Source organism: Podarcis pityusensis, assembly GCF_964106645.2.
Source record: "Podarcis pityusensis genome assembly, chromosome: 14".
Lineage (NCBI taxonomy): Eukaryota > Metazoa > Chordata > Lepidosauria > Squamata > Lacertidae > Podarcis > Podarcis pityusensis.
In genome coordinates this window covers 43,821,729-43,844,390 of record NC_138039.1, presented here as the reverse complement: position 1 = coordinate 43,844,390, position 22,662 = coordinate 43,821,729, and the positions used below count along the sequence as shown (strand labels likewise).

Below are 22,662 nucleotides of genomic sequence, written 5' to 3'. Positions count from 1 at the left end.
TCAGTTTGTGGTGTGGTGTAGAATAAACAAAATTAACAGTCTGATAACTAAAGATAATGATGTCAGGAAAGCAGCTGCCTGTTATTACTTTGCTCTGAGTTGTGCTTTGATATAGTAAAATATCATATGTGATTGACGGGGTCCTGTTGACCCGGGGGAGGGGAATCCTAATTGTATCTCTGGTATATTAGAAACTCAATTTTTAAAAAAGTTTTTTTAATTTAAAAGAGAAGCTGCCTGTTGGTTATCTTCCAGGTGCAATGCTTCGCTTTGGTTTAGTTTTACTTATTCTTGTTTAACTTGTAACTGTTTTACTTGTAACCTCCCTTGGGACCTTGTGTTGAAGGGTGGAAAATAAAGTGTGTGTGTGTGTGTGTGTGTGTGTGTGTGTGTGTGTGTGTTTCACACCAGTGGACTGTTGTTGTACAAAATAAAGCATAAGCAGGTGGCTGGTAACTTTGCCACACAATAGATTGTGCAATCTGTTGCACAAGTTTCTTTTAGCACAACTGTTGTGTTGGATTCTTCTGTTGTGCAATATTAAAACTCACCTGTCCGTCCCTGTGCCGGTGGACAGGGGACACAGGATACAGCCCACTGTGTGTGTGTGTGTGTGTGTGTGTGTGTGTACACATACGTTTTGTTCATTATTCCAGTTTTGTCCCCAACAGATGGAAGTGAGTCTTTTACTGCTCTTTTACAGAGATGGGGGGGTGTCAAGTAAATTTAGGGGTCCTGCAATGGGGGAGCAAGCTCCTTTCCTGCCCCCCACCTTTCCCCTGGATTTGTCGTCATTCAAAACATGTGGAGATCTTCTCTCTTTTTCATTTCATTTTAAAATTATCTCTATCTTCCTTTCTTCTTTTATCTGCTTTGCTTTTGTTTATGTTTTGTTTTGTTCTTTGGTGTCCTCTGCTCTGGGTTAAGGAGGGTACGCACTCGAAGGTGATGTCTGGCTGGTGTAAGACCCTGAGTGAGAGGCAGGGAAGGAGAGATCTCCACCACTTTCGGTGAGAGACAAGGGTTAAGATTTACCTTCAAGAGAGCTTTGTTTCCCCCCCCCCTTTCTCTTTTCCTTTCCTTTTTTCCTCCCCCCCCAATTTTTTTTATTATTTAGTTTGTTTTTCATTGTATTTTATGGTGAAAACTTTCAATAAAAATCTATGCAGAAAACTCAAAACATGTGTGGAGAAAATGCCCCTGTTTCATTGTGTGGTGCTCCATTAAGATGCCTAGATAGCTCCGTTGATAAGTGCATGCTGCTGATAACACCAGGGTTGCAGGTTTGATCCCCGTTTGGGAGAGCTGCATATTCCTACATTGCAGGAGGGTTGGACCCCCAGGGCCTCTTTCCAACTCTACAATTCTATAATTCTATGATTCCATGATCTGTCCAGCCCCCTGATACCTCTCTTGTTTGTCACTAATAGGACTCAGCCTGACTTCCAGCAAAGCTGGCAGCCCCATGTTGCTGTGCAAGGTGTGTGGCGACACCAGCAGTGGAAAGCACTATGGTATCTATGCTTGCAATGGCTGCAGTGGGTTTTTCAAGCGTAGCGTCCGCAGGAAGCTCATCTACAGGTAAGGGTGACATCTGTCCCCAGTAGGGCTCAGAATATTTAATGTATCAATGCATTAATGTGTTAATTGCATTTATACCCCCATCTTTCCTTCTGCCTAATGGTAGGGCTGGTCCCTCTCAACTCCTCCCTCCCTTCTCTACTTTAAAACAGTTATGGGGGCTCCAGGTTTTATCTGAATTAGGGATCTGGATTTTACCAGACCCATGCCAGAATTCAAACCACTGCACCACAGTCATCACCAGCTCTCCTCAGTCCCAGCAAGCATAGTCAATAGACAGGAATGCTGGGAATTGTAGTTCAGTGACATCTGGAGGACCACATGTTCCTCACCCCTGATCTGCCGCCTGATCCAGTGCACTGCATTGTTCCTTCTGACAGGTGCCAAGCTGGCACAGGTATGTGTCCGGTGGACAAAGCTCACAGGAACCAGTGCCAAGCCTGCCGGCTGAAGAAATGCCTGCAGGCTGGAATGAACAAGGATGGTGAGTAGAGACCGGGAGACCAGGAAAAGGCTCTCAGCTGTTAGGCTTCCAATGCATAATACATTAATTGTGGGGACGTTGATGGCGCTGTGGTTTAAACCACTGAGCCTCTTGGGCTTGCTGATTGGAAGGTTGGTGGTTCAAATCCCCAGGACGGGGTGGGCTCCCGTTGCTCTGTCCCTGCTCCTGCCAACGTAGCAGTTTGAAAGCATGCCGGTGCATATTAAGACCAAGGATTAGGTTTAAAGAAGTTGAAGTTATATATTTTAATATCTAATTAAATTAAAGATTGGGATTAAAAAAGTGGAAAAGAAACTGCTGGACAAATAATTTGGATTGGAATACAAAAGAGGGAGGTATGAGGAAGTCCAGAAAATAAGCAACTAAAAATCGGAAATGAAACAGAGATATTGTTTTTTAAATTGTTATGTTTCTTGTATTTTTATTGTTGAATTTTGCTTTTGTTTTTTTTTGTTCTTTGTGTTTTTGTTAGATGTATTGTGTATGTTTTTCTTTTATTTCTTTGTTGTTTAAAACTTTAATAAAAATTACTTAAAAAAAAAAACAAAAAACGAAAGCATGCCGGTGCAAGCAGATAAATACGTACCGCTGCAGCAGGAAAGTAAACGGCATTTCTGTGTGCTTTGGTTTCCGTCACAGTGTTCTGTTGCAGCAGAAGCAGTTTAGTCCTGCTGGCCACATGATCCAGAAAGCTGTCTGTGGACAAATGCCAGCTCCCTTGGCCTGAAAGCAAGATGAGCGTCGTAACCCCATAGCCGCCTTTGACTGGACTTAACTATATGGCTGGTGGGCGCGCAGCTTCCCTCCCAAGCCTCTGCAGGGATTGCTCTCCTCCCGAGGAGGCTTGGGAGGGAAGCTGCGTGCCCACCAGTCTTATCGTTGGCAGGGTGCAGCTGGCAGGCATGCAGGGAAAGGGGAGGCCACCGGCAAAGCTGCGCAGCTCCCCCACTTGCTGGGGCACCCCTAAGAGGCTGGCACTCTGGCGCGACGCACCACTAAGCCCTATGGTAAAGACGGCTCTGCTGCCAACCCTTTGATCTGTTTGCTTTGCTGCTGACCTCTTGCCTGTCCTGCCTCAGCTGTGCAGAATGAACGCCAGCCCCGCAGCACAGCCCAGGTGCGACTCGATGCCGTTGACTTGGATCCTGAGAGGCAAGCTGAACACCTGACCACAACGCGGGATGTCCTGCTGCCACCGCCGCCGCCACCCTGCCCCTCCCTGCCGAGCCACAGGGGCCCCACCACCTGCTCTGCAACGGGGACTCCAAGGGGCCGACCCACAACTCCTCCCAGCAACCACCGCTTCATGGCCAGCCTGATGACAGCTGAGACTTGTGCCAAGTTGGAGCCAGAGGATGGTCAGTGGCTGGGCATGGGTGCAGAGGGGGGGGGGAGGCAGGCAGTATGCCAAGGAAGTGTTAGGGCACATCTGGTCATCCAGTTGTTGTTGAACTACAACTCCTAGCCTCCCCACTCATTGTCCAACAACAACTAGAGGTCTACAGGTTCCCCACTGCTGCTTCTGAACATGTGGCCTTGGTGACATCCTACTTCCAGCTTCCTTAAACCCACAGAAGACAGCCGGTGCAGATGCATTGATACACACCATGGCTGGTTTTGAGTGGCTGTACTGGATTCAACCAAGCCTGTGAGACCTTCCTTTGCTGCCCCCTAGTGAACATTGATAGTACTGCCTCAATTGGGCTTCTGGCTCCTCCTAGTTTTGCCTTGTTGTCCACTGAAGCTTCTAGTCTCTGCAGTTACAGTGGCCAGGTGTCCATCTTAATAGGAGGACTGCTTTATGTAGTCATTTATCTGGAGGGCTGTCAGAGGAGAGCTCGGTTAGAAGGGCTTTTAGACCAACTGAAGAACCATAATTGAAATTGTCCATCAACGCTGTGCATTTATGCCAAGTGATCTTGGGTGGCGATGTGTTAAGTGGCTGCCCTCTGCAAACATTTCCTTCAGAACAGATGTGTCTCTAAACTTGCAAATCTGCAGCTCTACAGTGTTGACAGGATGATTCTCCCTTCTGCAGCCGAGGAGAATATTGATGTCACCAGTAACGAGCCAGAGCGCCCAGCGGGAGAGGCACACGTGTCCCCATATCCCCCCTCCAGCTCCGAGAGTGTCTATGAAACCTCTGCCCGGCTACTCTTTATGGCTGTAAAATGGGCGAAAAACTTGCCGGTCTTCTCAAACCTGCCCTTCCGAGACCAGGTGAGTTCCTGGGACAAGTCCAGTTGTGGATTACTTGGGCTCAGACTAAGGCAGGGGTGGGGGATGGCAACATATGTTGAAGAGGGGCCGTAATTCAGAGGATGAGCATTTGCCTTGCCTGCAGAAGGTCTTGATCGCTGGCATTTTTAGGCTGGGCTGAGAGAGAGAATCTCCTTTTTTCTCTTTTATTGAAGAACAGGATATTTTAATGCCATCATCATCACAGAGGTGTCTGTGGAGGGGATATATTGATTGAAAATGTCTAGTAAACCAGGTCGGTAGTTGGGCTCCTATTGAGGGTATTTGGAGAGCCAACATGACAGTGATGTAGGATTGAGGATTGGAGTGACAATTCTGATTCTATGGCAGTGGACAAAACTTTATTGTAATTTTTGAATAAATGTGCTTGAGAGAGAGAGAGAGAGAGAGAGAGAGACTCTAGCCTGAAACCCCGGAGTGTCTGCCAGTCAGTGTAGACAAGACTGAGATGGATGACCTAATGATCTGACTCAGTATAAGACAACTTCCTATGTTTCTATTCTGGGCTCTTACAGCCCAGAATAGAAACATAGGAATAAGAGCCCTCTCTTACTGGGCTCTTATTCTCTTCTACTTGAGCTTATTCACTGAACCAGGAAGCATCCAATTGTACCAAAATGCTAGCTTGATGTGTTAACTTCTACAGGTAAAAATAGCACTTGCTCTAAATCAGGGTGGGGAACCTCTGAAGGCCCCCCCCCTCCGTGGCCCACGAGGCCCTTTTGGCTAAGCCACACCAACTTGCCATGTACCTAACATTATATATGACATCAGGTATGGGGCAGTTGAACACACAGCTAGGCTAAAGGGGATTTGCAGGAGCAACTGCTGATCAATGGCATCTGCAAAGGCTTGCACATAGCACTCTGTAAGCACCAATGCTCAGCTAAGCCTAAATTTACATATATTGCTAAACAGTGATATTGACAAATTTAGAACCAGATGTATCTTTATCTATAACTGAGGTGGTGAACTTGTCGACCTCTCTGTCTTATTGGACTCCAACCCCCATCAGCCCCAGCTAGAATGGTCAATTGGCAGGGATGAATGAGTTGGTAGCCACAGATCCCCAGTCCAATTTATTAAAAATGGGGAAATAAGGCACAGGCATTTTGGCTAAGTTGTCAGACAACAAGGTAATTGGTTTTGTGAAAACTGGTGCTTGTTGGAAGTGTAAAATACATTTCTGTGAATACAGAGCATCCATAATCTGTTATCTAGTTTAGGGTGTCTTGTCTTTTGCAGGTGATCTTACTGGAGGAAGCCTGGAGTGAGCTGTTCTTGCTATGTGCCATCCAGTGGTCTTTGCCACTGGAAAGCTGCCCCCTCCTCTCTGTGTCAGAGCTGACCCCCAGCCTCAATGGAAAGGTCGTGTCTTCAGGAATGGACATTCGTGTCCTGCAGGAAATAATTGCACGTTTCAAAGCGCTTGGTGTGGATCCCACTGAATTTGCCTGTATGAAGGCAATTGTACTGTTCAAACCAGGTGAGCGGGTTTTCAGGAGGAACATGTAAATCATAGAGAAAATTGTGCATGTCCCCAAAATTACAGTTATAATTTAAAAGCGCCCCCCAGTAATGTTCTCCATGCAAATTACATCATTGTTTTTGAATAATTTATCCTGGCTTTGTTCCTTTCCCCTCCTTGTGCTTAGCACTGGAGGACCACTCTTCTGACGTCTCAGCAGGCATTTCCCATATACTTTCAAAGAAGTATTTGCATTCATGAAAGCTAGAAGCTCAAGATGGTGTGCCAAATGAGTTACTGTCCATTTCCAATCCTCCTTCAAGGCTGCTGCATCCTCTGTCTTCAAAATATTCCATGAGACCCTAATCCTGTTTTAAGATCTACAGTAGAACAGCGTCGGTGTACACATATTTTCCTTAAGCAGAAGTCTTCTTTTTCTTTTCTTTTGCAGAAACACGTGGTCTGAAGGATCCAGACCAGGTTGAGAATTTGCAGGATCAGTCTCAAGTGATGCTGGGACAACATAACCAATTACATTACCCCAGCCAGCCAGTCAGGTACCTACATCTGAGTGCTCCTCCTTGCTGTTATCTTCAATTCCTCCTTCTGAATGCATTCATTCCAAACCAGCCCAGGCAACATGGGAGTGCTAGCTAAAGCCAATGTTTCACCAACTTGGGTCTCCAGCTGTTGTTGGACTACAACTCCCATTATCCCTGACCACTAGAAATTGTTGGAAGAAGGTCGTTTCCATTTCTCCGCTCTCAAATGTGGTGGAAAATTTTGAGAGATAATTTTAACCTAACCTAAACTTTTGTCTCCTCCTCCCAGGTTTGGAAAGCTGCTTCTGCTTCTGCCTTCATTGAAAGTTATTTCTTCAGACCGCATTGAGCTTCTTTTTTTTCGTAGGACCATCGGGAACACTCCCATGGAGAAGCTGCTCTGTGACATGTTCAAGAATTGACACCTCCAAGATTCCAGAATGCCAGTATTTCTATTTTAAAAACCTTGAACCAAGCACAAGACACAAGCAAATGCTTCCTCGTGAATAGGCTTTGGCTTGTCATAGACTGGAAGGTGGCATTTGGCTGCAGACCAGGAAAGTCGCTAGGACCCAAACACTGAATTTTTACAAGGAGTGTTAATAGTTGCCTGAAGTCACACCCTCTTATTATGGGGCCCCTTCTTATTCTTTCCAAAGAGGCAGTAGGTTTGGGTGTATGTATGTATGTATGTATGTATGTATGTATGTATGTATATGCATGGAGATGCACTTTGTACCTGCTCAGAGAACTCACCATTGTTTCCATGGCTGAGTTTTGGCCTTGAAAACAGGTTATTGGACTCAAATTCATCTCTAATTTTAACTATAAAACTCGCTTCTTAGTGCTGTAAAGTGCTTCTAGCCCACAAAGCTTAGGATGAACAAGTAGCACATTTTCCTTTAAAGACAATCAAGTGTACTTCTACAATTCATAGAAGAAGAAACACAGTGGAAGGGGGCGTTTTCCTCTACCTTACTAAAGGACAGCAGTATGGAAGAGTATAAGAACAGAATGATTGGAAAACGCAGCCTCTAAAAGGGGGCTTCCTGATTATTTAAAAATTAAGATTTTTCTTGGCTAACATCCTGTATTGAAGTAAATTTTGAGGACAATCAAGGCACACACCACAACTTGTACATGAAACAAAGAGAAGGTTGGGGCACATGCCTGGCCCTAAGCCAACAGAAATGCTTGACTCTGCCCTTTCATACTAAGTGGGAGATGTTAGTTCTGAACTTTTTATGTGACAAATGGGCCCAGTTTGAAGGTAGAATCTCTTTCTTAGGGGCTGCTGATTCAGGAGTTGAGGAATTTTCTGGCTCTTGGGCTTGTATAAGTATTAATAAACTGGAAGCTTGTATACTTTTTGAATTATTTTTTAAAAATCTGTTTACTGTTTGCAGTTCTGACCCATTCACCTCATGTGGAAAGTCATGTAGCTGAACAGATCCAGTTTCAGGCCTGGATTGGGGCTCATAATCTATAGTTCAGATGGGTTTGAGAGTGTTGCCATTCTACTGCAATCCAATCCTAGACTTACTACAGCGGACACCCACTGTCTTTCTAGAGATTGCCAGACTGCAAACTGGAGAACATCATTTATATTGAAGAACTAATGATCCAGTTCTGTGGAAGACCCCTGCTCCCTTTGGTTAGGCTTCAATTTCAGGACACTCAATAAGGTTGTTGATGACAGATGACAACAAACTGAACTTGCCGGAATGTCAGGAACAAACTCTTTTTATAACCAATGACTAATGCCTGGAATAGAGGCATAAGGAGAGAAAGCGTGTAGCATTCTGCTAGGGACAGAGTAATGAAAACCTATAACCAGTTCTCCTGCTCCTGTTTTTCTAGAAGGGGAAATATAAGAAGTTTATATGGAAGGGCAGTCATACTCAGGTTAGCGGGATGAAAGCATCCAACATGCTAAGAAAAGGGTTAATGTTCACAATGGCTATAGCATGCCAAGAAAAGATTCTGGGATGTCATATACCTTTTTCCAGAGGCAGTTTGTACAGTTATGAACAGTCTTAAGTGTGACAGCAGCTGAGCAGTCCATCTGTTCAGCTGCTGTCTGCCTCAGAGTTAGTCAGTCTGAAGGAGTGTTTATTTTAGATACAAACCTATGTAAAATGTATTAGTAACCTAAGTATCACCTGCCTGTCTTGTACATTTAATCTAACAAGTGCAAATACACTGAGTAAAAGTTATTTGTTATTTAAACTTTAAAAAGAGAGTGTCTTGCGTAATTTTAAATGACCCCATCTCTTCTTTCACATAGCCCTGTAAATGGGAACTAGAGTCTAATTCCCACAAGATTCTGCTACTGCAGGCATCAGACATTTGCTAGGGTGGCAAGTGTGACGGAAAAGTTTGTTTGTTGGGCAAATTGGGTCACCAAGTGTTTTTCTTTCTTTTCTTTTTCCTGCCAGCAACTGGTTAACAAACAGCAGCGTCTGATTGGCCGGGGTTCAGGGGTGGCAGTTTAAAAGGAGAGGATTTGGAGAGACAGGTTGAGAGGTTGGGAGATAGAGAGTTGGTTCTGGGCAGAAACATCCACTCTGAGGAATATATCAAAAGCTACAGAAAGGAGTCTCTGAGCTTAGTGTGAAGGACAGTGTGTGTGGTGTCCTGTGAGAGTAATAGGCCAGGAAATAACTGGGAGGCTGAGGCTGAGCCAGGAGAAGTAGAAGCTGTAAGAGAGACAGTCTACTTAGGTCTCATTCCAGTCAGGAGGGGAGAGATTCTTCTAGAAAGAGAAGACTCCCAAACCAGTCAAGAGGGGTGTGGAAATCCCTTGGGTCTGTCACTTGGAGTACCTCAGGAGTAGGATTGTCAAAAGGGGTGTGTAACTGACAGAAAGTGCCACCTTGTTTAAGAACCAAAGTGTTAAGCGACAACAGCTATGCAACACCTGAGAAAGAACTGAAGTGAAATAACTGGAAATAAGCTGAGCATTTACCATTTAGTCTAAAAACCTGTAATCTCTACCTGAAGCAAATTAACTGAACATAAGCAAGTGATGTTTAAAAGAAGCTGTGCTTGATTAAGAGTCCATAAAATCAGTTAGATTTAATATAAATGTTATTAGGTAAACGGTTACCTGAACATTATAACCTGAAGTACCCTTTGTTTTACCCACTTTGTGTCAAAAACTTCCTTTGTCTAATAAAACCTTTCTTGTTTGTTTGATCAAATCCTGCTTGAGACTCCAAATCATTAAGTTTTCCCTCACACAAGTCCCCCACTAGATAATCTGGGGTAAATTGAAGAAGTTCATGTATTTGGTGTACCGTGAAACGACCGTTGCGCAGTCGCAGCAAGTATAACTATCCTAGCCCCAGACATAAAGCCAATAGACACAATCGATTTAACAATACTTTTTTGCTGAACATCAGTATTAAGCAAAATCAAAACAAAATCAGAGACTACTTGAAGCTCTTTGATAGTATTATGGTTACTGAAGTTCAATGTAAATATGTTGGCTTTTTTTAAACTCCCCCCCCCCCACAATGTGGGACATAACTTTCCCCCCTTTAATGTGGGACATTTAAGCCAGGAAGGTAAATGGGGGGGGGGGGGGATGCTAGAATTAGATTTGAGGGCTTGGCAGTGTGAAACAATGGAAGGTAGTCATTTTTTGCATCCTTATGAGGCAACTCCCACCAGTACCTTGGATTTGGAACTTTCAGGAGTTTGTCTTTGTAATGAAATAGCTGTGAATGTGGGGGGGGGGGAGCTCCAGTTCTTGACTTAATGTATGTATCTTTTAAAGTGGTCCTTTGAGGAGCCCCATTTTTTAAACAGACTGATTGTGACAGCAGCCCTCCTTACTGTTTCTCCACCCATCTGCATTTTGCTTAAGTAATGTGATTCTGGGAATGACTTTTTCCCCCTGCCCATCAGTCTGTTTGTAGAGCTTTTTGCTCATCTAGCAGCACCGAGTGTCCAGGGCATAGCCAGAAAAACAAAGAATTCTACCTGCTAATATTTATGCTGCCTATCCTGTGCCCTGAAAACAGAACACCTGTTGTGGTTATGGCTACTGAACATACGGCACAAATATCTGGCACTGCCCTACTGTACTTGGAATCAAACTGGCATTCATTATTCTGACCTTTTTTTTCTTTTTTTAAGCCCAAAAGCTCTCTTTTTCCACAACAGGTATGCACCTGACAGTTGTCTGAGAAATGCTTGGGTAGAAATGAACATTTTTTAATATCTGACAACACAATGAAGTGAATAAGGAATAGCTTCGAACAAGAGCTTGGTCTCTTTTATGCTGCGGGTCCTTCTAAGAGGGCCCATGCTTATGAATCCCAGTGCAAAAACCCAATCCCTGAATTCGGCTGTTTTGTCAGCTGGGATCAATAATAGGTCCCAGAACTTGAAGCAGCAAGATGCCATGGATGAGATGTTAGAATTTAACCAGTTCCCCTGCTCTTGGCTTTTCTAGTAGGGGAAAGATAAGATGTTTATATGGAAGGGCAGTCACACTCAGATGAAAGCCTCCAACATGCAAAGAAAAGGGTTAATGTTCACAAGGGCTATAGCATGCCAAAATAGTATTCTGGAATGTCATATACCTTTTTCCAGAGGCAGTTGGTACAGTTATGTCAGTTATGAACAGTCTTATGTGTGACAGCAGCTGAGCAGTCGGTCTGTTCAGCTGGTGTCTGCCTCAGACTTAGTCATTCTGTAGGAGTTTTTGTCTTAGATACAAATCTATGTAAGATGTATTAGTAACTTGAGTTACACCTGCCTGTCTTGTACATTTACAAGCACACTGAGTAAAAGTTATTTGTTACTTAAACTTTAAAAAGAGAGTGTCTTGCGTAATTTTTATAGGAGGGGAAAGGGAACTAAATAAAAGGTTAAACAACCCAGTCTTTTCTTTCGCATAGCTCTGTAAATGGGAACTAGAGTCTAATTCCCAACAAGATTCTGCTACTGCAGGCATCAGGCATTTCCTAGGGTGGCAAGTGTGACGGAAAAGTTTGTTTGTTGGGCAAATTGGGTCACCAAGTGTTTTTCTTTCTTTTCTTTTTCCTGCCAGCAGCTGGTTAACAAATGGCAGCGTCTGATTGGCCAGGGTCCAGGGATGGCAGTTTAAAAGGAGAGGATTTGGAGAGACAGGTTGAGAGGTTGGGAGATAGGGAGTTGGTTCTGGGCAGAAACATCCACTCTCAGGAATATATCAAAAGCTACAGAAAGGAGTCTCTGAGCTTAGTGTGAAGGACAGTGTGTGTGGTGTCCCGTGAGAGTAATAGGCCAGGAAATAAGTGGGAGGCTGAGCCAGGAGAAGTAGAAGCTGTAAGAGAGACAGTCTACTTAGGTCTCATTCCAGTCAGGAGGGGAGAGATTCTTCTAGAAAGAGAAGACTCCCAAACCAGTCAAGAGGGGTGTGGAAATCCCTTGGGTCTGTTACTTGGAGTACCTCAGGAGTAGGATTGTCAAAGGGGTGTGTAACTGACAGAAAGTGCCACCTTGTTTAAGAACCAAAGTGTTAAGCGACAACAGCTATGCAACACCTGAGAAAGAACTGAAATAACTGGAAATAAGCTGAGCATTTACCATTTAGTCTAAAAACCTGTAATCTCTACCTGAGGCGAAGTAACTGAACATAAGCAACTGAAGTTTAAAAGAAGCTGTGCTTGATTAAGAGTCCATAACATTAGTTCGGTTTAGTATAAATGAAGGTGAAGTTACCTGAAATAACATTATAACCAGAAGTACCCTTTGTTTTACCCACTTTGTGTCAAAAACTTCCTTTGTATAATAAAACCTTTCTTGTTTGTTTGATCAAATCCTGCTTGAGACTCCAAATCATTAAGTTTTCCCTCACACAAGTCCCCCACTAGATAATCTGGGGTAAACTGAAGAAGTTTGTGTAACTGGTGTACCGTGAGGTGGTTGCACTATATGTAAGTGAGGGATGGCCCGAAGGTACCAGTGTGAGAAAGGTTAAAAAGAACTATGCCAGAATATGTCATGGTTATGAGAAATTGGTATAGATAAGACTCAAGCTTTAAGTTTTAGGGTTTTTTATAGTAAGATAACGTTAAAATAGATTAAGGTAATTTAATGACAGAATATTATGAAAAATGGGAAGGATTTGCTGTGATAATCAATAACTAGAATACAAAAAAGGGAGGTGTGAGGAGGTCCATGAAACAAGTTAATGAAAGATAAAGATTTGGGAATATTGGATTTGTTTTTAAATTTTTTGTTTATTTTTGCTTTTGATGTATTTGTGTGATTTGTTTTTCTCTTTGATTTTTGTTTTTATTGACTGGTATTGTTTAATTTCTCTTTTTGTCTACTTTTTTCTTTGTTTCTTTGTAATTTTAAAATCTTCAATAAATATTATTTAAAAAAAAAAAAAGAGAAAGGGCTGTTGTGCCGTCGCAGCAAGTATAATGATCCTAGCCCCAGACACAAAGCCAAAACAGAAAATCCTAAATGGTAGACTTTTCCTATGAAAGTACCATTGCAGAACATCTAATGATCCTAATGAAAAATCATATGTTTGAATACTTTTCTGTGTTTAAATACCTAGCAACCTTCCTGCATGTAGAAAAGTAGTACCGTACATTAGGGGAGGGGATCTCTGGAGAGAGAGAGAGAGAGAGAGAGAGAGAGAGAGAGAGAGCTCTCCTGCCACCTAGTGATTAAAATGTGCCCTTACAGTCTGAAGTGGCATAGTCCCAGAACCACATAATTTATATGGCCTTGTTAACACTTCCCTGCTTCTGACTTAGGTTTCATGCTCTCAATATTCCCCTCACTGTCTCCCAGAGACACAAAAGCCTTTGTCTAGATGGTTGATTTTGATCATCACCATGTATGGAAAACATCTGCCACAATCACTTTATTTTCAATTGTTTTCTTCTTTAATAAGTTAGAAGTTATTTGTACATAAAGTCATTTTTGCACAGCCTTGTTCCAGGAAAGAGAAACAAAAATAACATTAATTAAAAAAACTAAAGAAACCTCCAGACATGAAATTACAATGTGCCAGCTGACTGCGTAACTGCAAGCCAGCTGGTTCAGTGAGCAAAATAAAGCATTTTCCTTTATAGAATTCTTCTTTAAACATGTAAGATTTATAGAGTATAACACAGAAAAATATATCCTTTTACAATACATAAGTCTTTTAAAATTTACACTCAGTATACTTATAAACTACTTTTAAAAATCCATTAAAAATAACTATATGCAGGTCAACATCCTTTCTAGTTGTGAGTACATTCACTTAATACCATGAATGGGGAGAAAAAATTCCAAGACCCTGTACAGTGGTACCTCGGGTTACATATGCTTCAGGTTACAGACTCCGCTAACCCAGAAATAGTACCTTGGGTTAAGAACTTTGCTTCAGGATGAGAACAGAAATCGTGCTCCGGCAGTGTGGCAGCAGCAGGAGGCCCCATTAGTTAAAGTAGTGCTTTAGGTTAAGATGGTACCACTGTATCAAAAACAAAACAAACAGTGCACCAACCAAAACTCTGGCTTGGACCCATCTGAATTATGTAATTGTATCTCCTCCTCCCCCAACAAGGCCTACATTAAGACATAAATTTCAGCAATTGACTGAAATACAGTTTAAAATCGAATTAAAATCAAAATAAGTTCAGGTGGCGACCCACAAATTATAACTATAACTATAGGAGTTGGAAACCTTAAGTACTCACCAGGGTCAGCTATTTGTATGAGCCAGTGAGAAGAGTTAGAGAGGCCACTTGTATGCAGGGTCTTGTAAAAGGAGAGAGGTCAGACTGAGCCCCGACCAAAGGCCTGGTGGAACAGCTCCGTCTTGCAGGCCCTGCGGAAAGATGTCAAGTCCCGCAGGGCCCTGGTCTCTTGCAACAGAGCGTTCCACCAGACTGGGGCCAGTGGATGTGAAGTGGTCTATAAAATCCGCATAGTAAAAATAAGAGACCAAGGAAAGGCCTCACCTTTTTCTAGATAGCTATTGTCCTTGTTCTACTCCTGGGTTCACACCACTGTGTTAGCACCACCACCACAGTCCCAGTTAACAGCAAAGAAAAACTCAGAGCTAAAAGTGGAGCCACAGTAAAAAAAATAGCTCTGAAAAGCAGTCCCCATCCAAGGCTGCTCCTGACTCTGCCCTTCTCTCTAGGCTTTATTGCTTGGTTTGCTGAAGTGCAGGACTCCCATTCCACAAGCATCAGCTTTGCAGGTGAATGCATAACAGTAGGAATTCTCAGTGCAGAGATAAATAAACCATCAGTAGCCTGAGAAATTAACATGACTAGGCTGTGACACAGCCAAAGAGGCTACTGGAAGACCTGGACTCAAAGAAGATAAAACCTCAGTGATACCACAACAGTATAACAAAATCATCTCAAGCCAATTGTTCCGGCATTACTACTATCGCTTCCAAGCTTGCTTTTTCTACATTCAAACATTTAATACACGAGATCCAAGCAGCAAACCACTTAGTCTCTAGTATGGGGGGGGGGACCCACATTATCTATATTTTACTTGGATGGAATACCCTCATTTCTTGTTTGCTAAATTTTTGATAGCAGGCCCAGCAAATTTAGGCCCAAGCAAATTTAGGCCCAGCAAAACAGCTAGATTAAGATGGCTGTACTATTTATTAGAAATAAAATCCTATTTATTTTCGAGTTATTAGTACCCTAACTGTGTGTGACCTATCATCTATAGTTTATCAGAAATTGTGCAAATCTGGTTTATTCACAACACAGCACATGCACAATCCGGGGGATGGGGGGGGGGGTTGGATTGGGCAGACCAGGGGCAACGTAAACCGAAACTGCTTCAAATAATTACTTCCAAATGTATTTCCAGGCTTCCCAGTGAAAAGAAAAAGACTGTTAGTTACATACAGAAAGAGTTAGCCACCCTGGTTCACAAAAACATATACCCTGAGAATATCTCAAAGGATGATCACAGTTTTGCCCATGCTACATATGAATACATTACCCAAAGTCACATCAGCCTGAATATACTAAACATAGAAAGATGAAAAGGAACAGTTTAGACGTAGACCAGCAACTAAATTTTTCCTTAGGTTCATATTCATTACTTATTTATCTAATGTGGTGGAAACCAGGAGTATAAAATTAGTGGGTGCTGTGGAACCAAATGGTTCATACTAGGGTACTTAAATTATAGTAAGGGCCTTAGAAAATCAATATTGTTATGGCAGTTGCAACACACTGTCCTACATTATCCATATACTGTGAGGAAGATATGAACAGCTTTCTCCATGTGATAAGTGGGGCTGACAAAGAACCTATGCTGCAGAGTTGAAGACGAGAGCCTAGCAGAAGACTCACTTTGCCATAGCAATCTGGATTTTCCATACCTAAAATTGAGGTCCTTCACTATCCAATAATGCAAGTTTTATCAGGGAATACTGAAAAACCACTGCAAACTGAAGATGAAAGAAACCTTACCTTTTTGGGGCACTTGGTTGTGGTCCTCAGGCAGCACTTTCTGTGGCAAGCATGCTTGCATACTGAAATCAGGAACACAACAATTAATACACTTGAATGCTGCTGTATCGTGGCTGACACTGACAGGAACAAGTTTTAAAAGGGGGAATTGGTTAACCACCCCATCACACCTGCTGATTCTAGCAACATCTGGAGAGTCACAGGTTCCCTACTCCTGGAACAGACCTTCCTAAATACTTGGTGCAGAATAATGCATTTAAACTAAACAATAAAAGAAGGAAGTTTTCAACTTACAACATCTGCTTCCTTCTTCCTTCTCTTTTTTACTTTCTGTTTTGGTTACCTGAAACAGAAGGAGCTAAATCAGAAATTAACAGGTTCAGAATTTGTTCTCCCAGTCACCCCTCCGGTTCATTCTGCCTCCTCATGTAACTTTCAATCCTTCACAAGCACTTTTCAAGTGCCCAGTTAATGTCAGGTGGACATTTGGTATCTCACATAATGCTTCTCCCCTGCCCAGTACATCCCTGTGTCGTTTCACTTCAAGCCTTCAGTACTCTAGCATTCCTAAGACACTGCTCAGTTAGCTCTGGGGTGGTTGGAGGTGTCTAGAATCCTGCTGCCAGGGTGATACCGGTGCCTTTAAAAAGATACCCAACAAAGGGATTAATAAATTAAAGAACAATCCTGCCCTACTTTAGTACTAAACAGCTGCCCTCTGCATGTTTTTCCATGCTTCCAGCTCTGTCCAAAAGACTTGGTTCTATTCTAGAATGGCAGCCATTTAAAAGGTGTGAGCACACAATTATGATATTGTTTTCAACTAAGCAGGGCTGGCCCCAATACATTTTGGCACCTGAGGCAAACCCCCATATGTTGTCGCCCTCCCTACCAGGGAAGCAGGAGTGAGGGAAGATCTACATCAGGAGCAAAGGGGCAAGAAAGATCTATATCGGGGTCTGTTGCCCTGGTGAATCCTGACACCTGAGGCAGTCACCTCACCTTGCTTCATGGGTGGGCCGGCCCTGAATAAATATCTGCAAAGAGTAAGGTTACCGTAACGTTCATCATAGAGTTTCAGTATGCTGATGACAACATAGTGTGTGCATGATCAAGGATGACCTCCAAACCATCCTAAATATCTTCGCAGAAGCTTACAAAAAGCTTGGCCTAGCACTCAACATCCAAAAAACAAAAGTGCTGCACCAACAAGTACAAAATAAAATTTCTGCAGTACCACAAATCCAACTCAATGGTGTAATGTTGGAAAATGTTGATCACTTCTCCTACCTGGGCAGTTATCTTTCCACAAGGGCCGACATTGATGCCAAAATCCAGCATCATCTGAGCTCTGTGAGTGCAGCTTTCTCCCGATTGAAGTGCAGAGTGTTTGAGGACCAGGACATTCGCAGGGGAATCAAAATGCGTCTTTACAAAGCTATTGTACTACCAACCTTACTGTATGCTTGTGAAACATGAACCACTTATAAATGCCATCTCCAACTCCTTGAAAGATTCCATCAACGGTGTCTCCGAAAAATTTGACACATCACTTGGGAAGACAGGCAAACTAATACCAGTATACTGGAAGAAGCAAAGATCACCAGTGTTGAAGCAATGATTCTTCAACATCAACTTCGTTGGACCGGTCATGTTGTGCTGATGCCTGATTATCGTCTTCCAAAGCAACTACTCTATTCCAAACTTAAAAATGGAAAGTGTAATGCTGGTGGTCAACAAAAGAGGTTTAAAGACTGTCTCAAGACAAATCTTAAAAAATGTAGTATAAACACCAACAATTGGGAAACACTTGCCTGCGAGCACTCCAATTGGAAACCAGCCTTTACCAAAGGCGTTGTGGGCTTTGAAGACACTTGAACTCAGGACGCAAGGGAGAAACATGCTAAGAGGAAGGCACGCTTGGCAAACCCTCTCCGTGATCAACTCCTGCCTGGAAACCAATGTCCCCACTGTGGAAGGACATGTGGATCCAGAATTGGCCTCCACAGTCACTCACTGTTAAAACCGTGTTCATGGAAGACAATCTTACTCGGCTACAGGTGATTGCCAAAGAAGCAGCAGCATTGGGATCTGCTGCTCCTGTGGATCCTGCCACCTGAGATGGTTGTTTCACCTTGCCCCATGGGGGGGCTGACCCTGCAGCTAAGTCCTATTCAAAGTAGACCGACTGAAATGGATGGACCTAAGTTAGTTACTGATGCTTCATGATATTAATTTTGTGTTGATTACTGCAAGCTAACCTTTTCAAATTGCATTTGTTATTTAACATACTAGTTAGGGAGACTATGAGACATATTACAAACTGCAAGGAAAGTGGTTAGTGCCAGGACCGCAGCAACAAATGCCCTTTCTACAAAACAAAGCTTTAAGAGGCAGTAAGGTCAAAAGAGGGAGGCTCATAAGGTACAGAAAAAGAATGTGATCCTTATTCCAGTGCAATGCAAGAGTAATAATTTGGTAGGATGTGCCAGACCAGTTTACCTTTAAGGCAGTACAATTCGAAGGCATATATTCTGTCATATATTCATCCAAAAACACCTTGAAGGTATTGACCCAGACCAGGATAGGTGATTCACACCAGTCTCTATGTTCAAGCCTCATTGTTTCCTCTAGAATCTGTTCAAACAGGACATATAGGTCTTTGTACTGGACAGGGGTGTTGCAAGGGGTGTGTGGTCCATCCCTGGTGTCATGCCTGGGGGTTGACAAAATCCCCTTGGGCGGATCGGCGTGGCAGCGCTCGCACCCCCGGTGGGCGGTTTTTAATGTTTGGCATGATAGTTGTGAAAATCTGCCCACTGATTGCACAAATACACCCGGCGATCAGCTTGGCACCCCCTGGCAGGTGGCATTTGCGCTCACCCCAGCGGGCAGTTTTATGCGATCGGCGATTGGATTTACACGATTGGTGAGTGGCGCTGGCACCCCCAGTGGGCAGTGTTTGCACCCCTGGCTGGTCAGCCGGGGGGGGCGAGCACTGCCCGTCGGGCGTGCCAGCGGCGCCCACCGATCGTGAAAATCTGACCGCCGATTGCGCAAATACACCGGGCGGCCGGGCATATTTGGTGATCAGTGGTTGGATTTTCACGATGGCGATCATGCCAATCGCACAAATCCGCCCACCGGGGGTGTGAGTGCTGCTATGCAGCAGGGGGCAAGTCGCGGGGCCCCCTCTGGTGTGCACGGCTAGTGCCTCTCTTAGATATGTCTCTCCTCCTGTCAGGTTAGGCACGCATGGGTCACCCGGAGAAGGCGGTGAGTGGGGCTGAGCTGAGGAGCGAAGGGGGAAGCAGAGAGCTGCGAGGGAGGAAAAAAGAGATTTAATTCGGAACTCTGGCGAGGTTCTTCTTCTTCAAGCCTCTGTTCCCCTTTCTTCACTTAAGAGAAATATCATAGTGTCTAAGTGCGCTGAAGCACTTGCATAGTATTAAGCACAGAACAGCATTTATATACAGTGTATATAATCTGTACAGTTAATATGTATTAATTAAACTACTGCCTCGTCTTATATACAGCAACTAAACGAGACTGTGCAACTTGCCACAAGAAAGTTTTCGCTATTACGGTAACTTGTATTAATTTTATTCCCACTTCTCCCATTGGTGAGAAATCTGTGCATGGTTCCCATTCTTCCAAAGGTGCTGGAGGCTATAAGAATAGATTTGGCAGTCAATTAACTTTTGCTTTAGCTGAGAGCAGCTTCAGACATTGCAAGTAAGAGTGTTCATGACTTGCAATCTTTCCCTTCTTTCTTTACTTGTGTGGAATGTCTGAAACAGTCACTCATACAGTTTCTCCTCAGAGGAGAGATGAACGGAATGGCTTTTTGAAATTTGTCCACACATACAGGAAATAAAATGCAGATATGAAGGGAGAAGAAAATTTGAAGCAATTAACTCAGGATCTCCCCCTTTCTTTTGCCTAGACATTTTATACCTTCCATCTGCAGCTGCAGTCTTCTGTAGAGCTGCCAGTTTTCCAATCTCTCCTTGAGACATTGTTTTGTGAAGTGTTGTTTGGCCTGCATCTGAAGAGAAGTACCGTAATAGCTGCAAAAATTTCAAGCGCAATAAATACTTCAGAACCAGCAAGGTCACTGGATATTTTAAGGATATACAATCATCCTACAATGGTGGACTCAGGGGCGGAGGAAGGGGTGTGTGGTGGGTGTGGACCGCCCCAGGTGTCACCACTGAGGGGGTGACAAAATGCTGTGCGGCACTCACCACAGGGCCTGCAGTGCGCCCAAACCACGTGTCTTTGCTGGGAGAGATGCGGTGGCTTGGGTGTGCACAGGCCCTGCGCTGCCCAAGCGGTCTGCCCGCTGCCTCAACCCCAGCTGTAGGGTGTGAGTGGGAGGATGCAGGCAGACTCCAGAGGCCCCATGGTGCACCCCCAAAAGCTCCAGGCTCCTGAGTGGCTTCCTCCGCCACTGGATGGACTTAATACAGTGGATGCTTGGGTTGCGAACATGATCCATGCAGGATGCACATTGGCAACCCGCAGCGGCGCGTCTGCGCATGCGCGGATTGCGATTCGGCACTTCTGCGCATGCACAAAGCGCGATTTAGCGTTTCTGCGCATGCGTGACTGCCAAAACCCAGAAGTAACCCATTCCGGTACTTCCGGGTTTCGGCAGTCCGTAACCCGAAAAAATGCAACCTGAAGCATCTGTAACCCGAGGTATGACTGTAGTGGACTCAGGCCAGGTGAGACCTGCAGGCAGAAGTTCACTGTGCATAGCTCTTGAATAGATACATGTATGAATCAGCAACAAGACATAGCTAGCCAGAGTGTCCTCCTAGAGTTGCTATATGCGCTGCCTTGTCCCTTGAACTTAACTTGGTTTAGTAAGATGATACAGGAACAAGACTTGTGCTTGTGCCTGAGAAAAGACTGGCTGGAGCAGACCAAAGATCTATCTGGCCCAACATCCTGTTTGCCATTGTGGCCAACGAGATGCCTCTGGGAAGACCAGAAGTAGGATGCGAGAGCAAAAGCCCTCTCCTGTTGTTGTTCCCCGTGGCCCTCATGATGAGTAGTCACTGCAAATCTTATCCTCCATTGATTTGTCCGATTCCCTTTTAAAGTCAGCTAAGCTGGTGGCCGTCACCACGTCATGTGCTGGCAAAATCAATAGATTTTTGTGCGAAGTAGTATTTTTTCCCTTTAAGTCCCAGATTTCTCACCACTCAGCGTCACTTGATGACCCTGGGGTCTAGTATTACAAGGGGAAAATACATCACTATCGTCTTCCTCCACACATAATTTTGCATAGAACCTTTTAATGGGGTGAAAGAGGAGAGCGCAAAATATGATCTGAAACTCAACATCAAAAAAACGAAGATCATGGCCACTGGTCCCATCACTTCCTGGCAAATAGAAGGGGAAGAAATGGAGGCAGTGAAAGATTTTACTTTTTTTGGGCTCCATGATCACTGCAGATGGTGACAGCAGTCACGAAATTAAAAGACGCCTGCTCCTTGGGAGAAAGGCGATGGCAAACCTAGACAGCATCTTAAAAAGCAGAGACATCACCTTGCCAACAAAGGTCCGTATAGTTAAAGCCATGGTTTTCCCAGTAGTGATGTATGGAAGTGAGAGCTGGACCATCAAGAAGGCTGATCGCCGAAGAATTGATGCTTTTGAATTATGGTGCTGGAGGAGACTCTTGAGAGTCCCATGGACTGCAAGAAGATCAAACCTCTCCATTCTTAAGGAAATCAGCCCTGAGTGCTCACTGGAAGGACAAATCCTGAAGCTGAGGCTCCAATACTTTGGCCACCTCATGAGAAGAGAAGACTCCCTGGAAAAGACCCTGATGTTGGGAAAGATTGAGGGCACAAGGAGAAGGGGGCGACAGAGGATGAGATGGTTGGACAGTGTTCTCAAAGCTACCAGCATGAGCCTGACCAAACTGCGGGAGGCGGTGGGAGAGAGGAGTGCCTGGCGTGCTCTGGTCCATGGGGTCATGAAGAGTCGGACACGACTAAACAACAACATCATACTTTTCTCACTCACATTTTAAAAAGAAAATAAAGATCCCCAAGTATGATAACCTTTCATATAGACAAATTGCCCACAATCTTTTGAGTTTTTCTACACCTTTTCCAGTTCTAAAATATCATCTTTGAACTGTGGTAACCAGAACTGTACACAGTAGTCCAAATGTGATCACTATAGTTACCCAGTTCAGAAAAGCCAGCATCTTGAACTACTTTTTGAAGTCACTTTTTGACTGAAGTATAACACCAGGAATCATCCTATTGGTGCTTAAACTGTCAAACAAGAGAGCAGTTGTGTTGCCTAGCAACCACTCATAATGCTTTGATTCTTCAATCTAGAGCTCTGATAGGATGTGTGGTTGTGAAGGAGTTTTTCCCTTGTATAGTTGCTCTGGACCAGGCCTGAACTCTCTTTCTCCAAATATTATATAATGTATATATAATATTATACACTGCTTTTGTTCCGTTTACCTACAGTAAAATAGTAGAGTAAGCCTGTAATTTACTAGTTGTTGTTGTTTTTAAAAATAAATAAATTAAAAGGGGAGTGGAAAGGAGGTGGGTGTCTGGGAAAAAATATTTGCACAATTCAACCCCCCACTGAACCCAATATGCTTTGACTAGGCATAATTTTGGCTTTGGGCGCGATTTTCGGAATGTAACCCCCTGCAAGTTGTGCACTTACCGTACCAGTTTCTTTTCTCTCGATTCCATCTGCTTTCTTTCAGTCAGTCTGCTAACAGTTTTAGGATCCTGGCTTGTTCCAAACCTAGCAACCAGAGTTTCCCAAGGGATCTGGTCTGTCAAGTCACAAGAGTCATGACAT

General features: G+C 43.7%; 2 protein-coding genes across 8 annotated transcripts in view; one reads left to right on the top strand and one right to left on the bottom strand.

Moving 5' to 3' along the window:
- Positions 1-22,334, bottom strand: part of LOC308462713 (unconventional myosin-IXAb-like) — a gene marked incomplete at its 5' end in the record, with an annotated part of 29,007 nt that extends 6,673 nt beyond the window's left edge. The window contains 3 exons of one of the 7 annotated variants that reach the window (XR_013979263.1): positions 15,811-15,872; positions 16,105-19,880; positions 22,019-22,334. Coding sequence is in view for 1 of the 7 variants with exons in the window: in XM_080980605.1 (XP_080836731.1) it covers positions 15,811-15,872; positions 16,105-16,153; positions 18,313-18,432 (231 nt within the window). Of the gene's footprint in view, positions 1-5,657; positions 5,744-13,231; positions 13,830-13,934; positions 14,187-15,810; positions 15,873-16,104; positions 19,881-22,018 lie in introns of those variants that run through there. The other 6 variants (XM_080980605.1, XR_013979266.1, XR_013979267.1 and 3 more) reach the window with 6 other exon arrangements.
- NR2E3 (nuclear receptor subfamily 2 group E member 3) lies at positions 1,414-11,469 on the top strand. Its single transcript, XM_080980621.1, has 7 exons — positions 1,414-1,581; positions 1,962-2,065; positions 3,166-3,444; positions 4,125-4,306; positions 5,591-5,831; positions 6,265-6,370; positions 6,645-11,469. Exons 1-7 carry the CDS (start codon positions 1,466-1,468, stop codon positions 6,775-6,777), a joined length of 1,161 nt encoding a protein of 386 aa, XP_080836747.1. The 5' UTR covers positions 1,414-1,465; the 3' UTR covers positions 6,778-11,469.
- Positions 22,335-22,662: the final 328 nt, after the last annotated feature.